At 41.1% G+C, this 20,912-nt stretch overlaps 1 protein-coding gene across 1 annotated transcript; it reads right to left on the bottom strand.

Annotated features, from left to right (window-relative positions):
- Positions 1-2,791: 2,791 nt before the first annotated feature.
- LOC143932933 (uncharacterized) lies at positions 2,792-17,701 on the bottom strand. Its single transcript, XM_077455868.1, has 5 exons — positions 17,575-17,701; positions 13,836-13,955; positions 10,219-10,371; positions 5,808-5,963; positions 2,792-2,937 (listed from the first exon to the last, which is right to left on the bottom strand). The coding sequence occupies exons 1-5, from the start codon at positions 17,621-17,623 to the stop codon at positions 2,792-2,794; spliced, it is 624 nt and encodes a 207-aa protein (XP_077311994.1). The 5' UTR covers positions 17,624-17,701.
- Between the last annotated feature and the right edge of the window lie 3,211 nt (positions 17,702-20,912).

The raw sequence follows: 20,912 nt of genomic DNA, 5'->3' as shown, positions 1-20,912 counted from the left end.
GACAGTCCCTCGAAATGAGGGACAGTTGGGAGCTGTGCTAAACCTTGTGGATGGCCTTCCCAGAAGAGTTGAAACTGTTATAGCTGCAAAGGGTGGGCCAAGTCAATATTGAACCCTACGGACTAAGACTGGGATGCCATGAAAGTTCATGTGCGTGTAAAGGCGGGCATCCCAATACTTTTGGTAATATAGTGTACAATACTGAGCAAAAACATGTGAAGAAAAAAAAAATGACACAAGGTGTCCAAGATTTTGTTAATATTTATTAAGCACATTGACCATTTCCTTTTCAGTGATGGATTTAATTGACAGCGTTCTTATGCAAAGCATATTTTTTCTACATTTCATCTCTTGTACAGGTTTGCTATTCCTTAATGGTACAGGGTCTGATGTGCATTTCTTGTATGGTGATATACCACATTCTATTCTTTTGGTATTGCAGGTGTACAAATCATACGAATCCTTTTCAGTTCCTTGCCTCCAGGTATTCCTGCAAACGCAATTTTACAAAGACCGGTGGTAGCGCATCCTTTAACTGACAGATCCCTGGCTATTCCATCTGCAAGTCAAATTTCAGATATTGAAATAAAGTTTTATTTTCCATAATAACTAAAGTATGAATAAAACGACTTGTCTCAGCATAACACTACTCAAACAGCAATCTTTTTGTTCATAATTTGCTGGAAAACATTGTATTATTACAATTTTTATTATTTACAATTTGTGATAATATATTCCTTATTTTTTTGGTCTCTTTTGTCAACCAATGGGCTTACTGCATGTGATTAAATTCAGCAAGAAAACTAGAAAAAGGCGTAGAAGATTTTCGGAGGAAGATTTGGACACCTATGCATTTTTTGTGCTTTCTGCATTCTGCAGATTTGCACTACAGTCCATTTAACATGGTTTCCTATGGAACACGTTCTGTAGTGCAAATCTGCAAAATGGAAAAAGCACTAAAAATGCATAGGTGTGAATCTCGTGGAGGAAGATTTTTGGAACAAGTAAAATGGGACAAATAACATAGAACAAATATTTATTTATTTATTGGGGGGGGGGGGGGGGGTTGGGTAATGCCCTGGGAAACATGTAACAAAAGAAAAAGAAAAAAAAGTGAAAAAAAAATGTAGTTTGATAGTGAGCAGCAATTAAGAATCAGTAAGAAGTAAGAATCAGTTTTTGCTAGAAATTGACTTAGCCCTTGTACACACGGTCGGAGATTCCGACAACCAAATCCGTCGGATTCTGTCTGCCGGATCTTGTCCGAAACTGTTGCATACACACGGTCGGACAAAGTTGTCGAAAAATCCGATCTTTCAGAACGTGATGACGTAATTTCGTTACGATGGGATTACGTTCACGCTAGTAGCCAATAGCTTTGATGTAGGAATTTGATCTGAGCATGCGTGGCACTTTGTCCGTTCGCAAATTCTCTACACATGATCGGAGTATGTCCTATCGGACCAGTTTGTCGGAAAATATTTCCAGCAAGTTGGAAAATTTGGTCCGACGGATATTCAGACGGAATCAGTCCGATGCATACCACACACACAGTCGGATTATCCGACAACACGGTCCGATAGGACACATTCCGACGTACAAGGGCTTAGAAACCCTAAACATTATCTATATTTTTTTATAGCAGAGACCCCAGAAAATAAAATGGTGGTCGTTGCAATATTTTATGTCACACTGCATTTGCGCAGCAGTCTTTTAAACGCATTTTTTTGGGGAAAAAAATCAATTTTAATGAATTTAAAAAAAAAAAAAAATAGTAAAGTTAGCCAAATTTTTTTGTAAAATGTCAAAGATGATGTTACGCTGAGTAAATAGATATCTAACATGTCACGCTTGTGGATTGTTTCAAATTTCTCTTTATTTTATATTTTAAAACATACATTCAACAATTACCATACAGATTTTTATCTCATTACAACATTTCCCCATTCAAACGGAAAAAAATAAATAAATAAAATCCCGCACATATCAAAATATCAAAACCACCCCATTCAACCTCCTCTCCTCTCTTATATGAATCCCCCCAAGTTTCCTGAGGTACTCAATTCCTCCCATTTTTTCCAATATTCTGACATTTGCTTCTCTACATATCCCTCTTGTCTAATTTGTTTCTCCATGAAAAACATTTCGCTCATCTCACAGTTCCACTCTATTATTGTTGGAGCATCTTCTTTTTTCCATTTACGTGCTATTACGGTTTTAGCTACTGTAGTTATTTGACATAAGAATTCTATCTCTTTTTGTTTTAATCTTTCAGATGTATGGGAGAACAGTACTGTCTTAATATCAGCTTTTATTCTTATACCTGTTACCCTCTGATATAGTTCTATTATCTTGCCCCAAAATATTTTTATCTTCCAACAACTATACCAAATGTGCTCTAGAGTACCCTTTTCAATCTTACACCTCCAACATAATTCAGAGTTCTCTTTATTTATTCTGTTCATAACCACAGAACTCCTATACCATCTTAATATAATTTTATAATTTTTTTTCCTGGTACTTAATAGCTAAGGGTACTTTATATATTCCTTCCAATATCTCTTCCCATTCTTTCTCTGTCAACTCCTGCCCCATTTCTTCCTCCCATTCCCTTATTCCTATTATTTTTTTAATATCCCCAACAGGAAGTAATAGGTTATATATCTTAGCTAATTTTTTATCTGCTTTATCCTTATTTGATGCTATTTGTTAATGGTCTATTAATCATTATCTTTATTGGATCAATATATGCTTTCAATTGCAAATATTGAAACCATTTATTTGTATATTCTTACCCCAATTCCTGAAATGTAGGCATATTTCCATCATTCAGGATTTGTATTATCCGTTCATGTTCCTCCATATTCCATTTCAAAAATGTGCTATCTTTTAAAGCTGGTATAAACTCGGGATTGGCAAATAATGGAGTCATAGGACCTATTGGGGATGACAGTTTTCCTTTTTTTATCATATCATCCCAAATTTTTAAAGTTGTTCTTACGAAAATAGGCATTTCCTTCTCCTCTGGTCTTAACTTAGGTTTTATCCATGATTGATGCTTTATTTTAACCCCTAATATATCTTCTTCTAATTTTATCCATTGTTTGTCTTTTGCATTATGCTGCCAATCTATTATTCTCATTAACGAGGCTGCTTGAAGATATTTAAGAAAGTCGGGCATTGCTAATCCACCATTATTTTTTGTTATACTTTTCTACATACTGTGGGAGTTTTATGTGACCAAACAAAACTTTCTACCATTTCTCTCAGATCTTTCATAATCTTTTTTGATGGTATAATGGGTACCGTTTGAAAGATATACAGCATAATTGGTAAAATCTCAATTTTTACAATATTTATTCTCCCAAACCATGAGAAAGTTATTTTATCATATTTATTTAAAAGTTTCTTTACCTTATGAACTGCCAAATTATAGTTCATATTTTGCACGAGTTTTAGATCTCTTGGAATATATACTCCCAAATATTTTATCGCATCTTGCTTCCATTTAAACGGAAAGTCCTTTTGCAATACAGTTTGCATTTTTTTTTCTAATGTAATATTCATTAATTCAGATTTATCGTAATTTACTTTAAAGTTACTCATTTCACTAAATCTATCTAATATCTAATATCTAATATAATATATATTAGATATATATATATATATATAATATCTAATATATATATATATATATATATATATATATATATATATATATATATATATATATATAAATCTAATATATAATATTAGATATAATCTAATATCTAATTTAATAACTCTTTTATTAAGTTTGGTATAGTAATTATAGGATTAGTTATATATAATAAAAGATCGTCTGCATATGCAGCCATATTATATTCTTTACCCTTGACCTCTATCCCCTTAATATCTTTATTTATTCTTATAGCCTCCATAAGATGTTCCATTATCATAATATATAAAAGTGGTGATAGAGGACACCCTTGTCGGGTTCCATTTGATATCTTTATATATTCTGATAATATCCCATTTGTTCTCACTTTAGCCCTTGAATTTTTATATAAGGCCATAATCCTTCCTAACATCTTAGGTCCCATTGCTGTTTGTTTCAATACTTCCTCTAAGAACTGCCATCCCACCCTATCAAATGACTTTTCGGCATCTATGGCCAATAGGCAGGTAGGGATGGCAGTTCTCTGAGCGTATTCAACCAACGTACATGTTTTAATAATATTATCTCTCCCTTTCATAAACCCCGTTTGCTCCAGGCTTATATTATTTGATATAATGGCCGTTATTCGTTTGGATAAAATCTTTGAGAATATTCTTATATCTATATTAGTCAAAGATATAGGTCTATAATTTTTACAAAATGATTGATCTTTTTCAGGTTTTAATATACGCTTAATACGCTTGTGGATTGGCAACAAACTGCGGTACTTAAAAATGTCCATACGCAACGTTTTCATTTTTTTTTTTACGGGTTACCTGTTTAGAGTTACAGAGGAGGTCTTGTGCTAGAATTAGTGCTCTCGCTCTACCAATCCTGGGGATACCTCACATGTGTGGTTTAAACACTGTTTACATATGTGGGCGCGACTTACGTATGCGTTTGCTTCTGCGCGAGAGCTCGGAGCGATGGAGTGCTTTACTTTTTTTTATTATTTATTTAGCTTTATTTTTTATTTTTACACTGTCCCTTTTTTTGTTTTTTGATCACTTTTATTCCTATTTACACATCCTTTGAAATATAAATAAGCAGACAGGTCTTTATTGAGAGATCCCAGATTTCTCATTTACCAAAAAAAAAAAAAAAGCAATTTTGACTTTAACCACATCTCGTCCAAGGACGTCATATGACGTCCTGGACTTTCAGTGGGAATATCTGAATGATGGGTGCAGCTACAGGCATCATTTAGATATCCTTGTTTTCAGCCGGCGATTCCGTGCACCATAAGAATGATCATATCAGCAGTTCTGCCGCTTGATCGTGCTTACAGTCGACGGGAGGGGACATCTCCGGGCTTCTCCGGGCTCTCCCGTCCCATCGGGGACCTGGAGAAAGAATCGGCTACTGACAGGTGACGAGCATAGAGATTTCCAGTGACCAGATGGTCACTGGTCATCTTTATGACCGGCGGAGGCCCGGGAGCGACGTTATGACCGTCTGAGTTTTTTTTTACACACAGAGTCCTTCTACTCTTCAACAGGCTGCCCTACTCTGTGTGCAACAAGGATTATCATCCAGGAATGATGGACCCCCACAACACATCATGACTCACCCCTGCCCCTCATCCCCTTCCTGTTCTAACATGACTGCGCACCAGTGCACAAGGCAAGGTCCATAAAGACATGGAAGAGCGAGTTTGGGAGGGAGGGAGGAACTTGATTGGCCTATACAGACGCCTGACTTCAACCCCCGATAGAACACCTTTGTGATGAATTAGAGCAGAGACTGCGAGCCAGGCCTTCTCGTCCAACATCAGTGTCTGACCTCACAAATGTGCTTCTGGAAGAATGGTCAAACATTCCCATAGACACACTCCTAAACCTTGTGGACGGCCTTCCCAGAAGAGTTGAAGCTGTTATAGCTGCAAAGGGTGGGCCAACTCAATACTGAGCCCTACGGACTAAGACTGGGATGTCATTAAAGTTCATGTGCGTGTAAAGGCAGGTGTCCCAATACTTTTGACAATATAGTGTATATCAGGATTAAAAGATAAAGAAGCTGCATATTCAGTAAGTGATTGGATTAGCTGCTAAGGATGCATAAAACTGAGGGTTTAATATGACAAACATTGATAGTAGGAATAGGTACTTACCGGACAGGATAACAGTTGCACCATAATCCACACATTCCTTTTCTAATCCAAGGCAGTCCACATATCCTGTGCTCTCGCAGCCGTCGGTGTTGCCACCTATGAAGCAGCTAGGACACTGATAGCCGTTTGGTTGTAACTGACGGTCACAAATGTTGGCTAGAGGGGAAAAAATGGAAAATAATAAACTATTCATAATTAACGGGCCTATTTAAAAAAAAAAAAAAAAAAAACATTTGCAAGCAGAACAAAATGTCACTTTATGTTTTTTAATAGAATAATCCCTATATCATCAGATCCAACTAGTGGCCAGAATGTGCTATAAATTCTTATTGAATTAGTTCAGAAAACTATACCGCATATCGACCACTAGATGGAGGTGATGATACAAGAATGAATCTATTAGAAAACATATGGTGACATTTCATTCAGCTTGCACTAATGTTTCTGCCATTCAAGGAATGTTTTATATGCTGTATAGACCCGAAAGTATTTGGTTGATGACTAATTTCAGTGTGTTACATTTAATGTGACCCTGTCATGAGAAAAGTGTTCTATTTGATAAAAATGGGTTCCAGAAAAGAGTCAGAATCCTTGTCTCTGTACTTCTTCTGGGTCGTAATCTCAGACCACACCAGAGAATAACTCCAGCCAGGGAGCCTTCATTATTCTCTTATGGCAGAGTCCCATTAAGAACTACAGTGGAGATCGAAAGTTTGGGCACCCCAGGTAAAAATGTGTATTAATGTGCATAGCGAAGCCAAGGAAAGATGGAAAAATCTCCAAATGGCATCAAATTACAGATTAGACATTCTTATAATATGTAAAAAAAAGTTAGATTTTATTTCCATCATTTACACTTTCAAAATGACAGAAAACAAAAAAAATGGCGTCTGCAAAAGTTTGGGCACCCTGCAGAATTTATAGCATGCACTGCTCCCTTTGCAAAGCTGAGACCTGCCAGTGTCATGGATTGTTCTCAATCATCGTCTGGGAAGACCACGTGATGTCAATCTCAAAGGTTTTAAATGGCCAGACTCATCTAAAATCTAACTTTTTTTGACATATTATAAGAATGTCTAATCAGTAATTTGATGCCATTTGGAGACTTTTCCATGTTTCCTTGGCTTCGTTATGCACATTAATACACATTTTTACCTGGGGTGCCCAAACTTTCGATCCCTGTATAGGCAAAACATTTTTTTTTTTGGATAGAGCATGGGAGGGTTATAACCCATGCCAGACTCTTTTTTTTTTTTTTTTTTTTGCCACCTGTGTTCCAATGCAGAGATTTCCCATCTCTTCCTGTCCCATAGACAAGCAGGAAGTGATAGGAAATCCAAGAAAATTAAGGGAATTCCCTGGGGCACCCCAAGTCACCAGAACTAGTGTCACCATCAGAAGATTTACCCTCTATTACTTTTCTGGGGACAACCCAAAATTTGGGATTTTCTTTCACTTTCAATGATAATGGTAAACAGGACAAATAGAGAGGGTGAATCTCACTAACAGGGGGCACAGACAGCATGACATTTGTAGGCCTTAAGCCCCAATGTCTGGATCACCCCATTACCTAAAACCCACCCCTCCAACTCTCTCAAGAATGACTTGACGAGAGGGGGAGGAGACTGTCCTCCCCTCAGACAACGTCTAGAGCAAAAAGAGCCAGTAGGCGATGTCACCACCATAAGGAATTGTTGTCCTAGTGGCCCTGCACATCATGTGACATATAGGAATTACTATAATCAACCCCCCCCCCCACCCCCCAAAAAAACTAAATTTCATAAAGGTTAGATCCTGGGGAATAAAATAATGGTAGAAGCATGATATTTGCCCAGCTGTCAACCACAGTTTTAGGAAAAAATCCACTAAAATGAATTTTAGTGCAAACAAACACAGTTTTCTAAGCTATAAAAGTTGGGTTGCTATGAGTAAGTAGATACTGTGATGGAACCGTTCAGCAACCAGTCTGGAACCAGATATCATAGCTGAGCATACAATACTAGCCGACCATAGCTTGTATGAGAACTGGAACTGTTTATTGAAAACTCATACGGAATTTATAGTACACCAGGTCAGGTGAGCCTGATCCCATCATTGTATGCAAAGGAAACTGAATACAGGAATATCATTAACATAACTATGGAAAAACCAACATATACTATATGCTAATCCACCTCTAGCAATTAATAGCTGACCATGATATAATTAACTTGAGCTAATTAACTAGTCACTTAAATCAGCCTAGGTGGTGTGCACACAATACTAGCAGACATACAAAAACAATAGGCGACTCGGTTAACAATGGGAGAAATACAATTGACACATAACATCTTAAACAGATTATATCAGGATACCGCAGAATCGGTTTACTTTGAGCTGATGATATTAACATCTGTATTGAGTCTCACAGTCTGAAGCAGTCCTTGTTGGTAATGGGATATCTATCTAGGCCCTAAACATGGATCACGGGCCTAGATTCCCAGAGTCTGTATATTTTGTGGAGGCTTGAACTTGAATCAGAAACAAGAACACGCCAAGGGTCCCCTAGGCATACACCTCCCAAAGAGTAGTGTTCCCATAAATGCCAGGGCCCATAGTCAGTGAGGAAGATGCCACCCTACAGGCCTCCGAAAGCCTCTGTCCAGGCTGGGCAATTGTGCACATTGTAAAAAAAACTCTGGTACTCAAAATTTGAAAGGCGAGGCTTTAAAATTCTTTATAGGTTATCAGTTTAGAGCAGTGTTTAACCCTTTCATGACTAATGCCCTGTACACACGGTCGGAAATTCCAATGGAAAAGGTCCAATCGGATTATATTGTCTGAAAATCCGATCGTGTGTGGGCTCTATCAGACTTTTTCCATCTAAAATTTCCAACGGAAGACATTAGAGAGCAGGATTTCAAATTTTCTGAGAAAAAAATCTGATCAGACTTTTTACGATCGTGTGTGGGCTCTCACATTCCTTGGTTTTTCTCCATCATTCAGCTAATGGAGAGGGGCAGGAGAGGGGGGATACAAGGATGCTGTGCAGAAGACTGACATCTTCCATATCAACGGATGATGCCATTGGTCATTAGGACACCGAAAGCTAGAAGGTTGTAATGGAGCACAATGAAAACCTGTGGCTTTGTGTAACTAAAAGGCGGGCTTCATCCACATGTCAGCTTTTATACAATTTTTGGGCAGTTTTAAGGCATTTTGCCAAGGCACCCCTAAAGAAACCTCAAGGCACCCTTGAAAAAACCTCAAGGCACCCTTGAAGAAACCTCAAGGCACCCCAGGGTGACAAGTTGAAAAATGATGGTTTAGAGTTAACCAGCCAACTAGTGTCCCTAGAATTATTCCTTTCACCCCAAGGTTTGCCACAATATCTTACATGTGTGCCACAATTAGGGATGAGTAGGACCAAAATTATTTTAATGCTTTGTAAAAAAAAATAAAAAATAATGTAACACCCAAGTCGTTTCGGGGCAATACGCCCCCTTCATCAGGGTTCAACACAGGATAAGAAAACAACATATTCAAAGAGACCCTGGGAAATTGTTAGGGCCCTTTTAAACGGGTTGTCTGATCAGGTTCACCTGTCAGTTTTTCAGGTGTATCTGATCAGACCTTCCATTCACTCCTATGGAGTAGCGGATGTCAGCGGAGACATGTCCACTGACATCCACCGTTATCCAATCCGATCCTGTCCGCAAAATCCAAACGGATGGTGGTCCTATTTTCCATCCGTCTGGTGGATCGGATATGATCGGATGGAAACAGACAGGCTTTCCATTTTCATCCAATCTTCCCATAGACAGACTGGGTCCGTCTCCGCTCTGCTCAGTAAGCAGAGACGAACCTGTCACCCCCCTGCTCAGCGGGGATCAGTGGAGCGATTCCCCCGCTGAGCAAGCGGAGTCCGGCAAACTGAGGCGCCCATGTGAATGGGGCCTTAGACTTACATGTGTAGTCAGATGAAGGAAGACTTCAAACAAGCTCAATAGCTCTGGCGAGGTAGTTCCCGCACAACGAGGCTTCCCTGATAGGAATCCAAGACTAGCTCAAGCTATAAAATTACAGAAAAAAGCACCAGTCTAAAACCAGACAAAAGAGTCTAAAATAATTTTTATGGTTGGTAAAAGGAAGATATATAAAAACATCCAACATGTTTTGTAGCCACACACTCCCTTCATCAGGGCTCAACACAGGATAAAACCTGGATGGACTTCACTGATCTACAGTATATTAGAACCAGTATTGAATTAACCACTTGACAGCAGTTGTTAGGTCTGGCACGCATTTCCAATCAGGAATTCTGTTGATCCCTCTGACTTTATCGGCATATTTGGTTTGGATAAGTATGTCCAAGTCATTTTTCTATTATAACATTTTTATTATTTTCATAGAACAGGACACATTAACTTACTGCAATAGTTCAGTTTTGCATTGCTGCCATCTCCTTTCCCACATACATTACTCACTCGGGTTACAAAGTTGTCTTTGGTTGTTACAGAAAAGCATTTATCACATAATTGTTCATATGAACAGCCTTTCTGTATTGTACGAAAGTCCACATCGTCTGATGGAAGGAAAAAAATAAAAATAAATAAATAAAATAAACATTAAAATGTACTTAAACTTGAAAACAAAAAAAAATGATATATCAGTTTATCAGCTCTTTATATAAATTTTTTTTTTTTAGTTTTTAATTTTTTTATTTACATCTGATGGTTCTGGTCCTGCCAGTAACACAGTTGTTGTCCTTCGGTGTACTGTGTCTATGGAGGAGCAGCATTGTCCCCTTAAGCAAATTTTTCTATAAAAAAAAAGGATGTCAATTTTGACACGTCGCACGTCCGCGCGATTGTCAATTGATTCCTCAAACCTGATGTAGCACCCTACCAGGAGTTATCCTGGTTGATTGGAAGAGATTTATTGATTTCTCCATAAGTTTGGCCTTGTTGCACTTTTCTCTTCTACCACTAGGTGGCCGGGTACTTGGTGGTGCTAGATATGAGAAGGGCAACCCAAGGTCAGGTTATGGATATGTCGTGGGATATCTCAGCCAATGGGCAGGGGTTTTCTTGGATCCCTTGGCCTGCTGGGAGAGCCTATATATTAGGGTGAGGTCAGGTGATCTGTGTTCCGTGCCACCTGGATGGCTGTCTGGTTAGACTCGTGTTGTATTGCCTGGGCTGCTAGGCCGGATATTGGGCCTATCACATCTGGCTGCTAGGCTGTCTGAGGGCCTATCCAGAAGCAAGAGACCAGCGCAAGGTTGGGACTGCGGCTTGCAGTCCAACCAGTAGTGGTGGTTCTGCCGGCCGGAGAACCTGTCGTGGTCGGAGGTAGAGGGGAAGCTGTCACCAGTAAGTGACAATCCGCCTTATTACCAGGGACCACAGTTAGTGACTGAAGCAAGTACCGGAGCAGCATTCTCAATAACTGGGGACGGTGAAGAATCGGGAAACTTCAGTGGGAATCAAGCCAGGGACCCAGCCAGTGGAGGTGATGCTTGCAGAGCAGCCTTGTGTGTCAAGCTAGGGACCATGCAATCCTCCATTAAAGCGATTCAGTGCCGAATCGCAAAAAGTGCTCTGGTCAGGAAGGGGTTAAATCCTTCCGGGGCTGAAGTGGTTAAAAAAAGTGTGTAAATGTGTGTATACAGTATATGTGTGTAATATATATATATATATATATATATATATATATATATATATATATATATATATATATATAATCTATACAGACACACATGTATGTGTGTTTGAGCTTTGCAATAGGCCGCACATGCCTATGATAGAGATGGTGTTTTGTAAGACACCAACATTCTGGCAGGATCAACAACCATTTTTCTGTACTTAACCACTTCAATATAAAACACTTTCACCCTCTTTTTGCCCAGGTAAATTTTCAGCTTTCATTGTTGTCACACTTTGAATGACAATTACTCTGTTTCGGTGGAATTTAATCACCGCTGTTTTTTTAACCACTTCAGCCCCGGGCCATTTTGCTGGTCAAAGACCAGACCACTTTTTGCGATTCGGCACTGCGTCGCTTTAACTGACAATTGCGCGGCCATGCGTCGTGGCTCCCAAACAAAATTGGCGTCCTTTTTTCCCCACAAATAGAGCTTTCTTTTGGTGGTATTTGATCACCCCTGCGGTTTTTATTTTTTGCGCTATAAACAAAAATAGAGGGACAATTTTGAAAAAAAGCATCATTTTTAACTTTTTGTTATAATAAATATCCCCCAAAAATATATATAAAAACATTTTTTTCCTCAGTTTAGGCCGATACATATTCTTCTACATATTTTGGTAAAAAAATCGCAATAAGCGATTATTGATTGGTTTGCGCAAAAGTTATAGCGTTTACAAAATAGCAGATAGTTTTATGGCATTTTTATTAATAATTGACTAGTAATGGCGGCGATGAGCGATTTTTATTGGGACTGCGACATTATGGCGGACACATCGGACATTTTTGACACATTTTTGGGACCATTGTCATTTATACAGCAATCACTGCTATATAAATGCAGTGATTCCCGTGTAAATGACACTGACAGTGAAGGGTTAACCAGTGGGTGGCAGTGTAGGGGTTAAGTGTTCCTGAATGAATGAATGAAATACTTCTATAGCGCACAATGCGAACTGAATCGCCTCTAGGGGTGTGTTACTAACTGTGGGGGGCTGGGCTTTCATTTAGTGAACACTGATCTCTGCTCCAATCACATGGAGCAGAGATCAGCGTCACTAGTTGCTAGGCAGAACGGGGAGATGCTGTTTACAATGGCATTTCTCTGTTCAGCCGCCCCGTGAGACGATCGCGGATATGCCCGCGGCGATCGAGTCCACGGGACCCGCGACCGGACTCACAGGGGTTCAGACCGGCACACAAGCACCAAATTTAATTTCTTCTTGTTCATCCCTTGGCTAGTATGGTTGGTTGTCATGTAAACACCATGGAAGCATCCTTTTTTTCTAAAATAAATGTTATAGAAATTCATTATAAAAAATATAATAGAATGTACATTTATATATTTGAAAATGTTTTAGAAATTCTAGATTGACCCAATGCCATCATCGTTTTTCTTTAAATTAGGTTACTGATTAAAATTTTCATGATCGATTAATCGATTATTTTTTTAAATTGATTCATCGACTAATTTCAATTAATTATAACGCACATACAGATCCAACTACTTTTAGCTGATCTCCTTGCATTGCAACTCTGCATTAGTCAGTGATAAATGTGGTATACACTATATACAATCACCCGACACTATTTAGTTTCCACAATCCATGACTTAACTTCACAGTTCACACAAATACCTTTTAAATTTAAACTGTAGCACTGACGTAATTTTTTTTCCCACAGTAGCGTGACAATCCCTCCACCTCCGGTCTAACTAATCACTCTCACCTTATGGCATGGACCCCTGTGCAAACAGGTGGTTATGCATGCGGGTATCAAAAGGGTTAATACGGACCATAAACTTCTCTCACGTCTCCTTAGATCTCAGCAAGGACGCCAGGTCATGGGTAGAAAGAAAAGATCCAAGTGCTCACCGCTTAAGTATAATATTTAATCTTTGTGTTCAAACACAAACTACTCACATAAAGATGATAAAAAAACAGCATGTAAAGCCGACAATCGTGTTAGTTCCGTAGGGACGCAGCGGGTGACATCATCCGTAGCTCCTCCCCGTATGCGTTACGTTGAATCAGAACTTCAACATCACCGGACTCGTTAGCAGACGGAGGCACTTGGGGAAGGGGGAGGAGTCCGGTGACGTCGATGTCCGTGACGCCACCGGATCTCCGACGGAACTAATCGAAGACCCAGAAGCTGGCGGAAAGGTGAGTACCGACCAAAATAATTTTGATTGATCAAAACAATTAATCGATTAATTGAGGAATTAATCTTTAATTTCCACAGCCCTACTTTAAATACATTTCACCTTTTAAACAAGGGAAGATGTGTCCATGACTTCTACTGGTTCTAGAGCCACGGCTGAAAAAACACAATCCCACTTACTGATTCTGCAGTACTCCGATGAGGTCATGCAATCTGATCCATCACATTGAAACTTTCTTTCATCACAGCATTTGGTTGAGCCAATATTCCAGCACTGATTGCATGTGGTGGTCAGCTGGCCTGTAATAGGAAAAGGTAACACACAGGGATTAACAACCCAATTGGCAAAGTACAAAATGTAATCATATGAAATTATTTGCAGGAACAGAAACGCCATTATGTACATGTATAACAAATGGTCAATGTAGTGAGTCCAATTTATTGATGTTCAATCAAGTTCCTCCAATTGCATTGCTGTAATGTTATTGGTCAGTGTAGTGCTCCAGTTACATTTGTTCTCAATTTAGTACCCCAATTACATTGATGGTCTGTGTCGTGTCCTCAATTACAGTTAGGGTCATAGACGTGTGCACAAGGTGTGCTGGATGTGCCTGGGCACACCCTAAACCACATGTGGTGCAGATTCCCCCTGCTGCCTGGTCCCCTATGTAATTTACAAGCCCCTTCCTTTTCTGAATGAACACAGTGATTGATCAGTACCGATCACTCATTGTGTTCATACATAACTGAAGCTTAGTAAACTTTGTTATATATACACACATGTGTGTTTGAGCTTTGGGAAGCACACCCTAATGCAATAGGCTGCACACACTTATGGTTAGGGTACTGCCCCTATTACATGGAGGGGAGTCAGCCCTCCCCTCTAGTTACATTAGCAGTCAGTTTAGTACTACCAGTTACATTAGTACAGTGAAGTGTACCCTGTTGCAGTCAGTGCAGTTCCCCCATTATACTGGGGGTCAGTGAAGTGTCCTAGTTACAATGGTGGTCAATGTAGTGTCCCTGTAATATTGGTGGTTAATGTAGTGCTCCGGTTACATTGATTGTCAGGTTAGTACCCCCATATGCATTGATGGTCACTGTAGTTCCCCTGCTTACAGTTAGTGTAGTGTGCCTATTACTTTACAGGTCAATATGGTCCCCCCAGTTACATAGACAGTCAGTTTTCTACCACTAGTTACATTGCTCCAGTGAAAGGTCCCTAGCTACAGTGAGTGGCGGTCCCCTATTACGCTGAGGGGACAGTGTACTGTCCATAGTTACATTGGTGGTTAATGTAGGGTCCCTGTAACATTGCTGTTGTCCTCAGTTACATTGGTGGTCAGGTTAGTACCCCCAATTGCATTAATGGTAACTGTAGTACTCCTGCTTACAGTTAGTGTAGTGCCCCTATTGCTTTTGGGGTCAGTATTGTCCGCCAGTTACATTAGTGGTCTATAGCAGTATCCCCAGTTATATCTAGTGATGTTCCCCTAATTATACTGGGAGTCAGTGTACTGCCCCAGTTACATTGGTAGTCAATGTAGGCCCCCTATAATATTGATGGTAAATGTAGGGTCCCCATAATATTGGTGGTCAATGTAGTGCCCCAGTTACATTGATTGTCAGGTTAGTACCCCCATATGCATTGATGGTCACTGTAGTACCCCTCCTTACAGTTAGTGTAGTGTCCCTATTACTTTACGGGTCAATATGGTGCCCCCCCCCCCCAGTTACATTGGCAGTTAGTTTTCTACCACTAGTTACATTGCTCTAGTTTAAGGTCCCTAGGTACAGTGAGTGACAGTCCCCTATTACACTGGGGGTCAGTGTACTGTCTCTAGTTACATTGGTGGTTAATATAGGGTCCCTGTAATAATGCTGTTGTCCCCAGTTACATTGGTGGTCAGGTTAGTACCCCCAATTGCATTGATGGTCACTGTAGTACCCCTGCTTCCACTTAGTGTAGTGCCCCTATCACTTTCGGGGTCAGTATTGTCCACCAGTTACATTGGTGGTCTATAGCAGTATCCCCAGTTTAGGGATGAGCTTCGTGTTCGAGTCGAACGTACGTTCGACTCGAACATTGGCTGTTCGGGCGTTCGGCGAAATCCGAACTCTTGGTCCGTTCGCGTCAAAATTCGTATGGCGCGCGCGGACCACAATGCACTGCGATGGCGCAGTGCATTGCTGGCTCATGATTGGCCAAGCATGCACTGTGACCCCGCATGCTTGGCCAATCGCAGCGCCAGCAGCGAGGAGAACCATGATTGGCCACAGGCAATGTAGGGCCCCTATAATATTGGTGGTCAATGTAGGGTCACCATAAAATTGGTGGTCAATATAGGGCCCCTATAATATTGGTGGTCAATGTAGGGTTACCATAATATTGGTGGCCAATGTAGTACCACCAGTTACATTGGTCTAGTGAAGTGTCCCCAGTTACAGTGAGTGACGGACCCCTATTACACAGGGGGTCTGTGTACTGTCCTCAGTTACATTGGTGGTTAATGTAGGATCCCTGTAATTACAGTAAGTATGAAACAATTTAATGTTTGTTTTTTTCATTTTGGATAGAGTAAGGGAGGGTTATAATCCGTCAGTTTTTTTTTTCCCACTGGGGAGATTTACCTTCACTTCCTTTCCATAGCCAAACTGGAAGTTAGAGGAAATCCCTGTAAATTAAAGGAATTCTCTGCGGCTTTCCCAGGTCACCAGAACTAGTGTCCCCATCGGAGGAGTTTCCCTCTATCACTTTTCTGGGGACAACCCAAAATTTGTGATTTTCTTTTACTTTCACTTTCAATGATAATGGTAAACAGAACAAATAGAGAGGGGGGAATCTCCCTAACGGGGGGCACAGAAAGCAATAAAAAAGGACACGTTTTCTAGTCCCTCTCCACTCTATCCAAAACTTAAAGTTTTGTCTTTAGTTATACTTTAAAGTGGTTGTAAAGGCAGATTTCTTTTATCTTAATGCATTCTAACCTTCTATGTGCAACAGCCCCCCTAACACTTACCTGAGCCCCATCTATATCCATCGATGTTGCACAAGAGACTCTGCTGCCCGGGACGTTTCCTCCTCACTGGCTGAGATGGCACAACAGCGGGAGCCAATGGCTCCCGCTGTTGTGGATCAAAGTCAGTGAGCCAATGAGGAGAAAGAGGGGGGACAGGGCCAAACCGTGGCTCTGTGTCTGAATGGACAGACAGAGCAGCGGCTCAGCTCAGGTGCCCCCATAGCAAGCTGCTTGCAATGGGGGCACTCGGTAGGGGTGAAGAGCCAGAAGTGCCAGTGAGGGACCTGAGAAAAGGAGGATCGGGGCTGCTCTGTACAAAACCACTGCACAGAGTAGGCAAGTATAGCATGAAAACAAACTGAAACTTTAGAATATTTAAAGTGGAACCTGTGTCTGAGCACTGAAAACTGAAGACACTATTTCATTTATTTGGTTGAGAAATCACTTTGAAAAACATCCCCCATTTCCAACAGCTGCCATCTTGAATAAGGGCAGATGATCCATTTAGCATTTACTTCTTGGAATCCATCTTCCCTGAAAGAAAAAGAGGCTCTTGGGGTGTATGACATTATTTTTGGCCTAGGCCAGATCCCAGTTCTCAGTGTGTCATGAGCGATCAAAGGAGCCCGGTGGTCATCGTGACTGCCGGGCACTCACATTTGCTCCAGGGGTGAGCAGTGGGCCCCTAGTGGCCACAGGGTGAAGCGACGTTACATAACATAGTTTTGCCCAGCCATGCCGCTCTACAACTGGTGGGCAAGTGGTTAGAGAGCATATGAGTAAGTGGAGGACCTAAACTTAAGTTTTCATACAAAAGACAAGCACTAATGTGAAAGGATACTCTGCTTAGTATGTCGGCACACAATAAATAATAAAATAACATTTTAAGAATTTATTACCTGTAATTACCAAACAGCTCAAGATCAAAAAGACGAAGATTTTATTCATGGTTATGGAAGCCCCGGTTCAGATTTGAAGGCCGATAGTTGAGTTGCTAGTCTTGTATTATAGTCACTTGCCTGAGACTAGCTTTGAGTGATTAGTTAAGGAGAAAGGATAGAGCTTTATACTTTTTTGAGTGTTATGCTATGCCAAGGTTCAAACAGTTCCTCTTTTAGTAGTATTTGAATTACAGTTTATAGGCTTGTTTACTCAACGAATTATCCAAAATATTGAAACACCTGTGCAAAATCTTATGAAATGATTTGTAAATAGATTTGAATTAAAAGGAATCATGGCAGCCAAAAAACACAATAGCCAAGGCATGGAAAAACCCCATGTTCTTGCCTCGAGGGCTTTCACACTGGAGCTTTGCATTTGCAGGACGCTGAAAAATGTCCTGCAAGCCGCATCTTTTGGAGAGCTGTAGTAGTGGTGTATTTACGGCTCCTAAAGCGCCCCTTCCCATTGAAAACAATGGGGCAGCGCTCCAAACACTGCAGCGGCGCTTTGCAGGTGGTTTTAACCCTTTTTCACCCATTAGCGGGGGTTAAAACTGCCGAAAAGTGCCACTAAAATGACGGTAAAGCACCGCTAAATATAGCGCCAATGTGCCCAGCGCCTCAGTGTGAAAGTAACCTTAGGGATGGGTGAACGGTTTGGCCCGAGCATAAGTTCAGGCCGAACTTTGGTTGTTCGGATGTTCTGCGAACAGCAAACAATATACAGTGTTCGGGGCAAATTCGAAAGCCGCAGGAACACCGTTAAAGTCTATTGGACACTAACATGAAAAATCAAAAGTGCTCATTTTAAAGGCTAATTTTAAAGGCTTATATGCAAGTTATAAGTAATTAATGTTAAGTTAATGAAAAGTTTTTGGGGACCCGGATCCTGCCCCAGGAAAAAAAATCACTGTTCCCAAAAAAACAGACTTTTTTTGGGATCAGTGATTTTTTTAATGCTTAAAGTGAAACAATTAAGATTAAATATTCCTTTAAATATTTGCTTGTAGGGTGTCTATACTATGCCTGTAAAGTGGCGCATTTTTCCCGTATTTAGAACAGTACCACGGCAAAATGACATTTCTAAAGAAAAAATTGTCATTTAAAACTGATCGCGGCTGTAATGAATTGTCGGGTCTCAGCAGTATAGATAAAACTCATTGGAAAAAAAGCATGAGAATTTTTTTTTTAAATGGCGCAGCGGTCCCCCCCCCCCCTCCAAAATCCATACCAGGCCGCAGGAACCATACCAGGCCACATGCCCTCAACATGGGGAGGGTGCTTTTGGGGTAACCCCCAAAAAGCACCTTGTGCCCATGTTGATGGGGTCAAGGGCCTCATCCCCATAACCCTTGCCCGGTGGTTGTGGGGGTCTGCAGGTGGGGGTTAATCTGAATCTGGAAGCCCCCTTTAACAAGGGGACCCCCAGATCCCGGCCTCCCCCCTGTGAGAAATGGTAACGGGGCACAGATGTATCAATACCATTTCACAAAAAAGTGTCAAAATGTTAAAAACGACAAGACACAGCTTGGGGACAAGTGCTTTATTTAAAAAAAAATAAAAATAAAAATGTCTCACGATGTCCATTCATCTTAATTTTTAAAAACATTTTTTGCATTCATACATGTTCCCTGGGGCAGGACCCGGGTCCCCAAACACTTTTTATGACAACAACTTGCATATAAGCCTTTAAAATTAGCACTTTTGATTACTCATGTTCGTGTCCAGGGCAGGACTTAGGGTGGTGGGGGCCCCTGGGCTTGAGTCACTTTCGGGCCCTACCTTCTATACATTATCGGATTTATCGCCATACGTATAACACGCACTCGAAGTTTAGGAGGGGATTTTAAGGAAAAAAACTTGAATGCCCATCAATGCACCCTTATCAGTGTCCATCTGCAGCCTTGCCCATCCATCTGCAGCCTTGTCCAGTGTCATTGCAGCCTTGTCAGTGTAGCCTTTTCATTTGCAGCCTTGCCTCAGTGTCATTTGTAGCCTTGTCATTGCTGTCAGGTCACCTGAGACCAGGTGACAGATGCACTCCGTAGGAGTCGGAAGCGCACCGCTAGGTCGTGGACCTTAGGACTGACTGCTGCAGATTGTACCCAGGGAGATTTAGAACACAGGTCTACTGGATCACTAACACAGATCCTAGTAGGAGCTAGAGCATAGATTCCCCAGGGCGCAGAGTCTAAGAGCCAGCAGGTGTTCACCAGAGCCTCCAGTGGTGAGGATGGACTTCGCTGCAGTCTGGCTCCAAGTCGCGGCCCCTAGGGTCTCACAGCTCACGCTCAAAGTACACTACAAGTGAATGAAGCAGCAGGCTGGAATATCAAGAAAAGTAAGGGGATAAGGCAGAGGTCAGGGCAACTAGCAGACAGGAACAACAGAGTACACGCCAAAGGTTCAAGGTCACAGGCAAACAAGGATGGTCAGGGACATGCCAAAAAGGTCACAGTCACAAGCAGACAGGAATCGTTGAGAACATGCCAAGGTCGGTAACAGAGACAAACGTAGAGCACACGGCAAGCAGGAAACAGGAAGCCAAACACACAATGAATACACAATGGTTGATCAGCACCGCTGGCTTGCAGTGCACAGGTTAATATAGGGTTCCCTGATAGGGCCTGGGGTGGAGCCACGCTTAGAGGAGAGGTTATAAAAACCACCAGGTGGAAGTGGCTGGCCTCTTAGTCAGAACACATGAGGGGAGGTAAGCAAACAGAGGAAGATCACTGCATAACCATGACAATTGCAGTCTTGAAGTTTAAAAATGGCGCAGCTGAGATACAGAGTCCTGTGTATCTCGGCGGCTCTCGGGTCCTGGCGCAGTCCCGAGCGGAGCAGAGAGTAGCCGAGTGTACTCAGCTTGGCTCCCGGTCATGCCCAGTCCCGACCTATGATGGACATAACAAAGGGACTGTGAGCAGAACTGAGCCAAGTACACTCGGCTATGTATCTCGGCGGAGGGCCCCCTGTTTGGTGGGGCCCATGGGCTTGAGCCCAGTCAAGCCCAATGGTAAGTCCTGCCCTGTTCGTGTCCCATAGACTTTAACAGTAATCATGTGTTCTGCCGAATTCTCTGCCTGTTCGGTATGTTCTGGTGCGAACCAAACCGGGGGGGGAGTGTTCGGCTCATCCCTAGTAGACATGTGTATTCGTTTTCGTCCGAATGCATTTTCGTCCGAATTTCAGGTATTTTCGTTTTCGTTTTGAGAAACGATAACGAAAGTGCAGAATCCGAAAAACGAAAGATCCGACATAAATAATGCTTTATTTTCGTTTTCGTTGTTACA

This window comes from Lithobates pipiens, unplaced genomic scaffold (genome assembly GCF_037356315.1).
Source record: "Lithobates pipiens isolate NorthernLeopardFrog02 unplaced genomic scaffold, aLitPip1_a1.2 Scaffold_27, whole genome shotgun sequence".
Lineage (NCBI taxonomy): Eukaryota > Metazoa > Chordata > Amphibia > Anura > Ranidae > Lithobates > Lithobates pipiens.
Note: the sequence above shows the minus strand (reverse complement) of the source record. Positions and strands in the feature narration are given on the sequence as shown.

Bases quoted from the DNA above. Each gene is read 5' to 3' on its own strand.
- LOC143932933 (XM_077455868.1), bottom strand. From the start codon at position 17,623: ATGAATAAAATCTTCGTCTTTTTGATCTTGAGCTGTTTGGTAATTACA. The intron at 13,956-17,574 runs GTAATAAATTCT...TTCCTATTACAG, and splicing joins GAGCTGTTTGGTAATTACAG to GCCAGCTGACCACCACATGC. The intron at 2,938-5,807 runs GTAAGTACCTAT...CATCCCCAATAG, and splicing joins TGCAACTGTTATCCTGTCCG to GTCCTATGACTCCATTATTT.